This window comes from Mercenaria mercenaria, chromosome 12 (genome assembly GCF_021730395.1).
Source record: "Mercenaria mercenaria strain notata chromosome 12, MADL_Memer_1, whole genome shotgun sequence".
Classification (NCBI taxonomy): Eukaryota; Metazoa; Mollusca; class Bivalvia; order Venerida; family Veneridae; genus Mercenaria; species Mercenaria mercenaria.
In genome coordinates this window covers 72,839,422-72,853,119 of record NC_069372.1, presented here as the reverse complement: position 1 = coordinate 72,853,119, position 13,698 = coordinate 72,839,422, and the positions used below count along the sequence as shown (strand labels likewise).

The following is a 13,698-nucleotide window of genomic DNA, read 5'->3' as shown; positions in this document are numbered from 1 at the left end:
TTTGAACAAACTTGGTAGAGAACCACTAGATGATGCTACATTACAAATATCAAAGCTCTAGGCTTTGTGGTTTGGGCAAGAAGATTTTCAAAGTTTTTCCCTATATAAGGCTATGTAAACCATGTGACCCCCAGGGCGGGGCCATATTTGACCCTAGGGGGATAATTTGAACAATGTTAGTAGAAGACCACTAGATGATGTCACATACAAAATATCAAAGCCCTAGACCCTGTGGTTTTGGACAAGAGGTTTTTCAAAGTTTTTCCCTATATAAGTCTATATAAACCATGTTACCCCCAGGGCGGGGCCATATTTGACCCCAGGGAAATAATTTAAATCATCTTGGTAAAGGACCACTAGATGATGCTTCACACCAAATATCAAATCCCTAGGCTCTGTGGTTTTGGACAAGAAGATTTTAAAAGTTTTTCCCTATATAAATCTATGTAAATTATAAAATAAACAAAGAGCCATAACTCATTCAAAAGTTGTTGAACCAGTCTGATTTTCAGGGGGACACAACTAGGGTACCAATATCATTCTGACAAAGATTGGTCAAAATCCCCCCAGTAGTTTCTGAGGAGATGCGATAACGAGAAATTGTTAACGGACGGCCGGACTGACGGACCACGGACGCAGTGATTTGAATAGCCAATCATCTGATGATGGTGGGCTAAAAAAGGAAGTAATTAAAAAAATTTATTGTAAGTGAACAAAAGAAGGATCTGCCAAATAAAAACAAGAGCACTGCAATCAACGCAAATGCAGAGCAATGTACACACAAAACAAAGTCATATGACCTTTGACCCCTAAGTGTGACCTTGACGAAGTGAGCCATCCGAAATATGCGCTCTGCACGTCGTTTTGATGAGGTGAACATTTGTATCAGATTTCTTTGAAATCAAGGGGTTCAAGAGTTACAGAGCGGAAAGGAAATGGCTAACCAACAGACATACAGACAGACAGACACTGAGGCCATAACATAATATGTCCCTTTGGGCGTATAAAAAGGAATCGAGATCTTATGGTGATACAAGTTGTGTGCAAGTTTGGTTAAAATCAAATCATAAACGAAGCTGCTATTGTGCAGGCAAGGTCAAAATAGCTAATTTTGGCCCTTTCAGGGGCCATAACTCTGGAACCCATAATGGGATCTGGCCGATTCAAGAAAGGAACCAAGACCTTATGGTGACAGAAGTTTTGTGCAAGTTTGATTAAATTCAAATCATAAATGAAGCTGCTATTGTGCAGACAAGGTCAAAATAGCTAATTCTGGCCCTTTCAGGGGCCATAACTCTGGAACCCATAATGGGATCTGGCCGACTCAAGAAAGGAACCAAGACCTTATGGTGACAGAAGTTTTGTGCAAGTTTGATTAAATTCAAATCATAAATGAAGCTGCTATTGTGCAGACAAGGTCAAAATAGCTAATTCTGGCCCTTTCAGGGGCCATAACTCTGGAACCCATAACGGAATCTGGCCAGTTCAAGAAAGGAACCAAGACCTTATGGTAATACAAGTTGTGTGTAAGTTTGGTAAAAATCAAATCATAAATAAAGCTGCTATTGTGCAGACAAGGTCAAACCTTCAGGGGCCATAACTGTAGAACCCGTAATGGGATCTGGCCAGTTCAAGAAAGGAACCAAGATCTTATGGTGATACAAGTTGTGTGCGAGTTTGGTTAAAATAAAATCATAAATGAAACCACTATCGTGCAGACAAGAAATTGTTGACGCACAAAAATAGCAAATTCTGGCCCTTTAAGGGGCAATAACTCTAGAACCCATGAAGGGATCTGGCCAGTTTTGGAAAGGAACTGAGATATCATGCCAATACAAGTTTTGTACAAGTTTGATCAAAATTGCTTGCAAAATGTGGTCTTTATCTTGTTCACAAGAAATTGTGGACGGACGGACAAAGGGTGATCACAAAAGCTCACCCTGTCACAACCATATATAATGTACATATAAACATATATGCTTTCTTGAGATTTTAAGATACCTGTCCATCACCGCATTTTAATGTTGCTTGAACTCAACGATAACTATGCTATGCTCTGAGAAGTATGTAGACAGGCATGAAGTTCTTGGCTGCTGTATACAGAGCTACGCGTGATAAAACATTAGGACAATTATTTCCTAGGTCAGGGGCCATAACTCCTATAATACTGAATGAATCCAGATGCAAACCCCAGGTGCACAACTGCACATGCTGACCAACATTCCTGTAAAGTTTTGTGACTCTACGTCAAATACTTTTGGAGCTACGCGTGACACAACAATAAAATGATCAATTTTTAACTGAGTCAGGGGCCATAACTCCTACATGACTGAATGAATCCGGACGCAAAACCCAGGTGCACAACTGCACATGCTGACCAACATTCCTGTAAACTTTGATGACTCTATGTCAAATACTTTTGGAGCTATGCGTGACACAACATTAAAATGACCAATTTTTAACTGAGTCAGGGCCATAACTCCTACACGACTGAATGAATCCAGACGTGAAACCCCAGGTGCACAACTACACATGCTGACCAACATTCCTGTAAAGTTTTGTGACTCTACGCCAAATACTTTTGGAGCTAGGCGCGACACAACATTCTCGGAAGGAAGGACGGAAGGACGGACGGATGGACAAGGGCAAATCTATATGCCCCCCATCCCCCCCCCCCCCCACAAAGTTGGGGCATAAAAACAAAGTGCTAATTTTGTTAATGATTATTAAATTATATGTCACATCATTCACTGCACATGGTTTCATGACTCTAAGCGAAATATTTTTAAAGATATATGCAAAACAAATTTTAAAGCACTTTATGTGCATTTTTCACTAAATGAAGGACCGTAACTCTGGCCTAGCCGAGTGAAATTCCAAAGCGAACACAGGTTCACATCACATGCTAAATAACAATCCTCTAATGTTTTATGACTTTAGGTAAAGGACATTTTGAGATACATGGGACACAAACTTTTTCTTTTCTTTTTGACAGTCAAGAGTCATAACTCTGGTCTTGCAAAATGAAATGATAAAAATTAAACTCAGGTGCACAAATTCACATGCTTGATAATATTCCTAGTACAGGGTTTTATTACTCTTGGTGAAGTATTTTTAGGTTATATGCAACGCAAACTTTAAGCACTTTATGTGTATTTTTCACAAAGTCAAAGACCATAAATCTGGTCTGGTTGAATGAAATCCCAAATAGAACATCTGGTTTGCAACTTCATATGCTTTATAACATTCTCCTAATGTTTTATGACTCTAAGTCAAATATTTTTTGAGATACAGGCAACACAAACTTGTATCCCATTTCTTCATATTTTTGACAATTAACAGCCATAACTCTGGTCTGACAGAAAGAATCCTGAATAAAAGGTGCATAATTTCACATGCTGAATAATATTCCTATGATATTTTAAGATCAATGGTCAAACACTTTTTGAGATATGTGCGACACAAACTTTTATGCCTTTTTATGCATATTTTTTACTAAATCAAAGGCTATAACTCTAGTCTCACTGAGCAATATCTCAAACCCCAGGTGCACAACTTCACATGCTGAATAATATTCCTGTAATGTTTCATAATCCTGGGTCAAATACTTTTTGAGACACAAGTGACACAAATATAGTGCCTTTTTTATGCGTATTTTTGACTTAAGTCAAGGACCATAGCTCTGGTCTGGCTGTGTGAGATCCAAATTAAAACACCAGGTGCACAAATTTCATGACTCAAGGTCAAATACTTTTGAGATATGCAAGACACAAATAGAAAAACATTCACTGTCATAGCAAAATGTTACTGCAAATATTTGGTAAGAAAAAGTGCATTAGGTAATAAAAAGTGCATTCAAGCAAACAAATACAATAATTCTTATAAGTAGGTTTTCCTATTCAGTGGAATCTGCATTATGCCTCACATAAATACATTTCTCTTTAGATGTAGTTCTAATTTCTTACCAACCTTTAAGATATCTAATTCACTTAAGATGAAAACTTGCGTAAAATCCATTTTAACTCGACATTCCAAAATTGATAAATATGTTGATTTTGTTTTTTTTTTGTTTTGGGTTTAACGCTGTTTTTCAACAGTATTTCAGTCATGTAACGGCGGACAGTTAACCTTACCAGTGTTCCTGGATGCTGTACCAGTACAAACCTGTTCTCCGCAAGTAACTGTCAACTTCCCCACATGAATCAGAGGTGGAGGACTAATGATTGCAGACACAATGTCGTTTATCAAATAGTCACGGCGAACATACGCCTCGCCCGAGGATCGAACTCACGACCCAGTGATCCGTAGACCAACGCTCTACCTATTGAGCTAAGCGGGCGGGCTACTACGAGTTCTAAGGGCCATACTGAACTTTTTATGTTTATTTATTTATTTATTTAATAAATATGTTGAAGATCTGAGTTAGCTGACAAAGCCCTGCTGAGAATAATGACAGACTGAATATTACCTGAATGAGTATTTGAGTCAATATTCTCAGCAGTGGAAGTTACAAGCTATATAAAGCAAACAAGAGAGTCATGATGACTCTGGGTCGCTCACCAGAGTAATATGAGCTACATGTTTCAAATGTCAAACTGATGCTAAAATATTAAGAAAGTAGGTCAGTAGGTCATATTTATGGTCACTGAAAGTCAGTTTTAAAATCAGCATACAAAACTGTATATGTCATCCAAGTTTAAGGACAGTATCTTAAAAAACTAGATGCCCACGGGCAATATGTCGAGCTCGCCAGCTGTCAAAAGGACTAGGAGTTGCACTTGGCACCCTGTCTCATTGAAGCAAATATTTATGCCAAATAAAAAATGATTGCAAAAAATTACAATGTAAGTTATTTATAGTAACAACAAAGGGAAGTAAATCTTTAAAAAATCTAAGTCCATACAAAAATCCTTACCAGTAGAGATAGGTCAAAATACACCTCAAAATTGGATGTAACAAGCATATTGTACTACAGAAAAGTGGTCTTGATTTTTCCCTACAACCAGTAATAAAAAAGGTACAATATAAGCTATTTATAGTTACAAGAAAGGAAAGTAATTCAAGGTTCTTGCACTCATTATGGTGAACAATTGTGCCAAGTTACATCAAAATCCCTCCATGCATGAAGAAGAAATGCTCCGGACAAAGTCGTTCTTGTATCTGACCTTTGACCTAGGGTCCTGGTTCTGGCACATGACACTCCATCACATGGTTGTGAACATTTGTGCCAAGTTACATCAAAATCCCTCCATGCATGAAGAAGAAATGCTCCGGACAAAGTCATTATTGAATTTAACCTTTGGCCTCCAAGTGTGACCTTGACCTTTGAGATAGGAACCTGCGGTTTGCGCATGACACTCCGTCTCACTGAGGTTAACATTTATGCCAAATATAAACGAGATTGCTCCATGCATGTCAAAGATATGGTCTGGACAAACAAATCCGGACGGATGCACGCACAGACACACACACATACACTGAACAGTCATTTGGACAACTATGTCTTCGCTCCCGCAAGCGGGCTCGACAACAAGAAAGTATGTCAGTAGGTCACATTCATGGTCAATGAAATTCAGTTTTAAGATCGGTGTGCAAAACTGTACATGTCATCCAAATTTCACGGCTGTATCTTAAAAAATAGGAAAGCAGATCAGTAGGTCACATTCCACATGACCCAAATTCAAACTTGACCTGAAGATCATCAAGGTTAACATTCTGACCAAGTTTCATAGTCATAAATGTGGCCTCTAGAGTGTTAACAAGTTTTTCCTTTGGTTTGACCTGGTGACCTAGTCTACAGGTCTTAGGGCTTTTATTTTGCATTTAAGGCCACCAGCCCATACACAATAGTATAATACAAGCATAGATAATAAAATATGTGTATGTTGTCATGACAGAATGTTCAGGTAAAAGTCTATGGTTTTTACATAACTAAACAATTAAACAAAACATAAGTGATGACAAGATGTTATATCTGAACAAAATTACATGACATTATAATTATCGACCCCCACCTGACCCAGATTTGAACTTGACCTAAAGATCATCAAGATTAACATTCTGACCAGTTTCATTCAGACATGGTCATAAATGTGGCCTCTAGAGTGTTAACTAGATTTTCCTTTAATTTGACCTGGTGACCTAGTTTTTTATCACACATGACCCAGATTCGAACTTAACCTAAAGATCACCAAGGTTAACATTCTGACCAAATTTCATGAAGATACAGTCATAAATGTGGCCTCTAGAGTGATAACACGCTTTTCCTTTGACTTGACCTGGTGACCTAGTTTTTGACCCCACATGACCCAGATTTGATCTTGACCTAAAGATTATCAAGATTAACATTCTGACTGTTTCATAGAGATATTGTCATAAATGTGGTGTCTAGAGTGTTCACAAGCTTTTCCTTTTATTTCACCTGGTGACCTAGTTTTTGACCCACATGACTCAGATTCGAACCTGACCTAAAGATCATCAAGGGTAACATTCTGACAAAGTTTCATGAAGATACAGTCATAAATGTGGCCTCTAGAGAGTTAACAAGCTTTTCCTTTGATTTGACCTCGTGACCACGTTTTTGATCTCACCTGACCCAGATTTGAACTTCACCTACAGATCAAGATTAACATTCTAACCAAGTCTCATAGAGATATTGTCATAAATGTGGCCTCTAGAGTGTTAACAAACTTTTCTTTTGAATTGACCTGGTGACCTAGTTTTTAACCCAAGATGACCCATTATATAACTCGTCCAAGACTTTATTGAGGGTAACATTCTGACCAAGTTTCATTAAGATTGGGCCAAATTGTTATTTTTAGAGTGTTAACAGTCAAATTGTTGATGACAGACAACAGATGACGATGGTCGAGGACAGACAACGGACACCACAAAAGACAGAATGCAAACATTGTAGTATGTTTATTTCTGTCCCCGATTTCACACATTCCGCTCCTAACTATACAGAGACAAATTTTCAAATTACTTTAAAAAAAAAACAATAGGGCCGAGATTGCCATAGGTCGCTCACCTGAGAAACACACCATAACAGTGTAAACATGTTTGACCTAGTGATTTCATGGAAACAAATATTCTGACCAAATTTCATTAAGATTGGACTAAAAATGTGGTCTCTTAAGTGTAAACAAGTATTTTCTTCAATTTGACCAAGTGACCTAGTTTTTGAGCCAAGATGACCTACATTCTAATCTGACCTAGACTTGATAAAGGCAATCATTCTGACTAAATTTCACCAACCTCAATTGAAAAATACAGCCTCTATTGCATACAAAACGTTTTTCTTTGATTTGTCCTAGTGATCCAGTTTTTGACCCCAGATGATCCGTATTAAAATTTGACCTTAATTTTATCAAGGCTATCATTCTGACCAAATTTCATGAAGATCAATTGAAATATACAGCCTCTATCGCATACACAAGGTTTTTCTTTGATTTGACCTAGTGACCTAGTTTTTGACCCCAGATGACCCAGTGGATATAGCATCTTTAGTCAAACCTATCTAAAACACTGCAAATGTTCCAATCAAACATGAAACATTTGGTCTACAGAACTAAGCTGTCGCTGTTCATAGATGGTCTAGCCTAGGTTTGAATACTGCTGTAAAGTATGGTGTACACCATGATGGCCATTTTACTACTGTAAAGTATGGTGTACCATGCTGTCCAACTTACTGCTGTAAAGTTTGGTGTACCATGCTGGCCAATTTACCGCTGTAAAGTATGGTGTACCTTGCTGGCCAATTTACTGCTATAAAGTATGGTGTTCCATGTTGGCCAATCTACTGCTGTAAAGTGTGGTGTACCTTGTTGGCCAATTTAGTGCTGTAGAGTGTGGTGCACCATGTTGGCCAATTTACTGCTGTAAAGTGTGATGCACCATTTTGGCCAATTTAGTGCTGTAAATTATGGTGTACCATTTTGGTCAATTTACTGCTGTAAAGTATGGAGCACCATGTTGGCCAATTTACTGCTGTAAAGTATGGTGCACTATGTTGGCAAATTTACTGCTGTAAAGTATGGTGTACCATCTGGGTCAAAAGGAAACAGAATAAAATTATACTTGCAGGGAGAAAAATATAGCAGCAGGTACACATCAGTAACATTCTTGTACCTGCAGGTATAAAATTTTATTACTACTAGTTGTATCTGATTACTTCTGACCCAGATGGCACACCATAATAAAGCTTGGTTATTAAGCCCTGAAATTTGCCTAAAATGATACTGCGTATGTATATCTCCCACTATCTCTCTAACAATCTCCATTATACCCCAGTCATTTATAAAGTTTTGACATGAAAAATGCCTGATTTACTTTTCTTTGACATTAATACAGGTATATGAGAAATGGAGCATTATAATGATCATGTATGCAGTGTTGGTATACAGACTTCTTGTTGCATTTATTTTATAAAGATTATTAAATATTCACCTTTACACAACAACACCTTAACATAGTAACACCTTCATTAAACAACAAACTTGATAGTCCCTGTCTACTAAACAATACAGCTCACGAAAACATTTACAAAATTTACAAAATAGAACAAAAACACTATGCTCTAGACAAAGCAATCAAACTGATTGTGCTGTTGAAAGACAGTGCTGTACCTCTAAGGCAGTACCCTTTTATTTGTCAATTGAAAAATGTTGTCTGCGTAACAAAAAATCATAAGCAAAGCTAACACATATCAACAACTACTCACAAATTACGTGGCCAGCTAAAATGGATTAAAAAAAAAAAAGAATTAAATCTAACAAAAATGTATATTCTGACTCAAAAAAAAAAACATACCAAAATAAGTTTTATTCTAAAGAATAAACTAAATACTTAGCTACTATAAGACTTAATACCATTGAACTATTGAAAACTGCCTTGGTAGCCTGGTGGTAGATAATCTCTTCCCTAAGTGTGAGAACCGTTGTAGGTTTAATCCCTGGCCGCATCATAACAAGGACTTGTAAAATGGTACCATTAAAAGGGAAAAAGTGATAAATTTAAGTTGTAGAACTTGTTTCACAATCAACCTAAAACAGGAGCTCGTAGACAAGAAATGCCCCCCTTGATGCATTCAGTAATTGCACAAGGAACAGAAATTATTTGGTCACCGTACACAAAAGTTCTACTGTTCTGGAACAATGTGACCTTGAACTTTGACCTATTGACCTCAAAATCAATATGGGTCATCTGCTGCTCGTGATCAACCTCCCTATAAAGTTTCCTGATCCTAGGTCCAAGCATTCTCAAGTTATCCTCTGGATACAGTTTAACTGTTCTGGGTAACTCTGACCTTGACCTTTGGCCTTCTGGACTAAATATCAATAGGGGTCATCTGCTGGTCATGAACAACCTCCATATCAACTTTGAAGATCCTAGGCCCAAGAGTTCCTGAGTATCATCTGGCAACCATTTAACTGTTCAGGGTCACTGTGACCTTGACCTTTGACCTACTGACTTCAAAATCAATACAGTAGGAGTCATCTGCTGATCATGATCAACTTCCCTATCAAGTTTCACGATCCTAGGCCCAAGCCTTCTCAAGTTATTGTCTGGAAACCGTTTAACTATTCCAAATCACCGAGACCTTGACCTTTGACCTACTGATCTCAGAATCAATAGGGATCATCTGCTGGTCATGATTAACCTCTCTATCAACTTACATGATCCTAGGCCCAAGCGTTCTTGAATAAGCATCCGAAAACCATTTAACTGTTTTGGGTCACTGTGACCTTGACCTTTGACCTACTGACCTCAAATCAATAGGGATCATCTGCTGGTTGTGACCAACCTCCCTATCACCTTTCATGATCCTAGGCCCAAGCGTTCTTGAGTTATCATCCAGAAACGGATTGGTCTACATACCAACCGACAGAAAGACAGACCGACCGACATCTGCAAACCGATATACCCCTCCTTCTTCGAAGGGGGTTGGGGGATAATAAAGTGGTATAAACTGAACTCTAAGGGCTCCACATGAGCTTATTGCAGCACTGCTCCTACTGGCAAATTCATCTTTATTTTCAGTGGCCCTAACCATTTCTTGTTGCCCAGATGTTATTTGCTATTCATTAATCAAAATGATGTTATTGAAATTGTTCATTATAGCTCAAATCATGTGATAATACTTTTTGTGAAATGAAATTACATGGTCAAGTTACAAACAAGAGGTCCATGATGGCCCTGGATCGTTCACCTGATTGCCTGAACAGATTTGGTAGATGATTTGCAAGGAAGATTTTTGTGAAATATTTTAAAATCATGGCAGTGTTTTCTGGCAAGAATATTTCAAAAGTATCTACTAACTAGAGCTGCTTTTGAAAAAAGCGCATGTCTCCCACAACTGCCTAATCATCTAAACACTAAGTCAGTCTTTTTATACTGTTTAGTCACAACAAATATACCTTTGAAGAGTAAAATGGTTAATTTTCAGTAATTCAAGGGCCATAATTCTGAAGTGCCTAAGCCAATTTTGCTAGTTATCGAAACTGAGAGAGGACTTATGGTCACACACATTTTGTTCAAGTTTGGTGAAGATGGGATGAGAAATATTCGACTTAAGAGTGCAGACAAGTGTAAAAAGGCCGACTTTTGGTAATTCAAGGGCCATAATTCCTAAGTGCCTGAGTCGATTTGGCTAGTTATCGAACTTGGCCAAGAACTTATGGTAAAATACATTTTGTTCAAGTTTGGTGAAGATCGCACGAGAAATGTTTGACTTAGAGTGGGAACAAGATGAATGGTTTTTGGTGCATGTTTGAGAATGAATACTTCAGCATTTTTATGGGTCTAGGTGATTCATTTATTATTGTCAAGGGCCATAATTCCGAAGACCCTGGGCCGATTTGGCTAGTTATCGAACTTGGCCAAGGTCTTATTGGCAAACACATTTTGTTCAAGTTTTGTGAAGATCGGATAAGAAATGTTCGCCTTAGAGTGCAGACAAGATGAATGGTTTTTGGTGCATGCTTGAGAATGAATACTTCAGCATTTTTATGAGTCTAGGTGATTCATTTATTATTGTCAAGGGCCATAATTCTGAAGTGTCTTGGCCGATTTGGCTAGTTATCGAACTTGGCCGAGGTCTTATGGTCAAACACATTTTGTTCAAGTTTGGTGAAGATCGGATGAGAAATATTCTACTTAGAGTGCCGACAAGCTTTGTGACAGACACACAGACAGACAGACAGACAGACACACACACACACACACACACACACAGACTGGAGTAAATCAATATGTCTCCCACACCACTGTGTGGTGGGAGACATAATTAAATATGTGCGGGTACTGTGTGTGTGAAAGAGGGAAGGATGGGTGCAGAGGGGGAGGATGTAAGAGGTTTGGAGAATGATGACTTAGGATACTAACAGACATTATTAAACAAGAAGATTGTTAATATATTTCCACTACATACATACTGGGAAAAGTGACCAATTGTTCTGGTGACCATGTTATTTTGACAAATCAGAATAATTTTAACAATCCTGAAAGAGGGTCATAGAAGGACAATTTCTGTGGAATTATTTTAAAATCAGACTAAGACTTCTGATTTAGGAGATGTTGTTTAAAAATCATTTTTAGCTCCTGCAAGTCATACGTGCTAACAAGTGGGACTGTTTGAAAAACTTTGGATGAAGACCATCAAAGGAACATCCAGGCCAAGTTTCACCAGCTTCCACCAAACTGTTTCAGAGGAGATGTCATTTGAAGAAAAGTGTGAACAGATGGATGACAGATGGTGAGTGATCACATTAGCTCACCCTGGAGAAATTTTACATCTTCTGGAAAATATAACAATCCTTGAGATAGCTGGAAGAATGTTTCACTTGCAACACAGGCAGAATAATGTCAACCCAATGTGCCCAGCACTTCAGGGTAATTGTTCACTTGGAGCCCTTGCTCCACATTTAAAATTTATAATGTTTAACATTAGACTTTTTCCTCCAAAACATAATATATCACATCTCAATAACACAAGTAAATTGTCTCTCTTTTAAAATCAAACTTAAGACAACTTTATCACTGTATAATACTATCATATATCAAACATAAAAATACATGTTCTACAATGAAGACAAGACTGTCCAAGCTTAAGCCATAGAGATACAAAGCTGCTAAAGAAATCAGAAGCAGTGTAAAACTGACAAGCCTAAAGCAGAACATAACCTCTTTATCCCTTTCAACCATGTGTTTCTTAGTAAACAACCCTCCCAACATGTATTTGGCTTACAATGGACATTGTTAAATGTTCTTTCACAAAATTTTAACAAAGCTTACTGCCTTCTTTACAGCTAATATGTGGAAGTATGTCATACATTTATTTTTAGGCATAGGTGGGCAAGGAACATCTGTAAGTCTTTAGGTTTCCTTGCCCAAAGATTTTTACACCCAAACCAGGGTTCTAACCCACAGAGGTGATAGGGAAAGTGATTTGAAGTCAGCAACCTTAGCAGCTCAGCCACAAAGTCCCCAACGTAACATATTTCTATACTGCATGATTTCATAACATGTCTGCTTAGACATTCTCATACAAAACTGACCTGATCCATACTGCTCTGAATCAACTAACCACATATATATTTCACAATAACTGTACTTTAATGGTCAAAATGTATTTCCTTCAATGAATTCTTACACTTTTTGTAATGAACTATACTGCTTCTAAAGGCAGAGTGTTTCCTATTTGAAAACTCGTGCCCGATTTGGCCTGCATACATCAAGTGACGAAAATGCCTTTTACCAAGCAGTATCTATGGACAACTTTTTGTCACCCTTGAGCAAAACATAGATAATTGCACTAACATAAAGAACATAAACAAGTACTGATCAAATTTGTAAGATGTACTGGTTGAACTCCCTTTACAAAATCAATCTATCTGATGCCGTAGGTTCAAATCTGATCCCCAAACACTGAACCCTATCAAAATCCCTTTTCTAAATCTCTCATTAAATTTTGTCTATTTACAACAGGGATGAAAGGGTAATCACAAAATATCACAAAGAAAATGATTGTGCACATAACATATACAGTCAAACCTGTGTTTAAGACCACATGTAAAGAAAGGTCATCTGCTTCTTCGGGCTTATAGTTTCAATTTAAGTTTTTACCATTTGCAATGTTTTCTAACCAGTGCGAAATAACTTTTTGGCTCTCTAAGGCATGTTGTGTGTATACAGACTGGTACACAGGTTCAATGATGTCAGGTTTGACTGTATAAGATGTAATAATGTAAACCAGACTGATAAAAGTGCAGACAACATTTAAATCACCTGACAAAATAGTAGACCTTTACATCAAAAGTCTAATATGTCTATGGGCAGATTGAACCTATCTTTAAACTCCTCAAAACTGCAAGAATATGTGCATAAAAATACATGTATATATGGTGAAACTGTCACTTTAAACCTCATAAAACTGTCAGAATATATACATACCAAGAGCTGGCTTATGCTAGCATGCCAGACTATTTGAAACTCTTTCACATAATACTAGCTTACAAACGATGCTTTACTAAAATTGTCTCAGTTGAACAAGAGGGCCATGATGGCCCTATATCTCTCACCTGAGTTAAATTGCTTGCAGCAATGCTTGAACAAATTTCTTTGTTAATGCTTTAAAAACAAAAAATAAGGTCAGCAGGTCATATTCATGGTCACTGAAAGTCAGTTTTAAGATTGGTG

The 13,698-nt window shown here is 37.6% G+C and overlaps 1 protein-coding gene across 9 annotated transcripts in view; it reads right to left on the bottom strand.

Moving 5' to 3' along the window:
• Positions 1–13,698, bottom strand: part of LOC123533571 (RILP-like protein 1) — an 86,955-nt gene that overhangs the window by 13,343 nt on the left and 59,914 nt on the right. For 3 of the 9 annotated variants that reach the window (XM_045315261.2, XM_045315257.2, XM_045315263.2), the window contains one exon: positions 13,288–13,366. The exons of 3 other annotated variants lie outside the window; for them this stretch is intronic. In XM_045315261.2, the coding sequence (XP_045171196.2) occupies positions 13,312–13,366 (55 nt within the window). In that variant the 3' untranslated portion in view covers positions 13,288–13,311. Of the gene's footprint in view, positions 1–8,722; positions 8,738–13,287; positions 13,367–13,698 lie in introns of all 9 variants that reach the window. 3 more of the 9 variants (XM_045315258.2, XM_045315255.2, XM_045315260.2) reach the window with 1 other exon arrangement.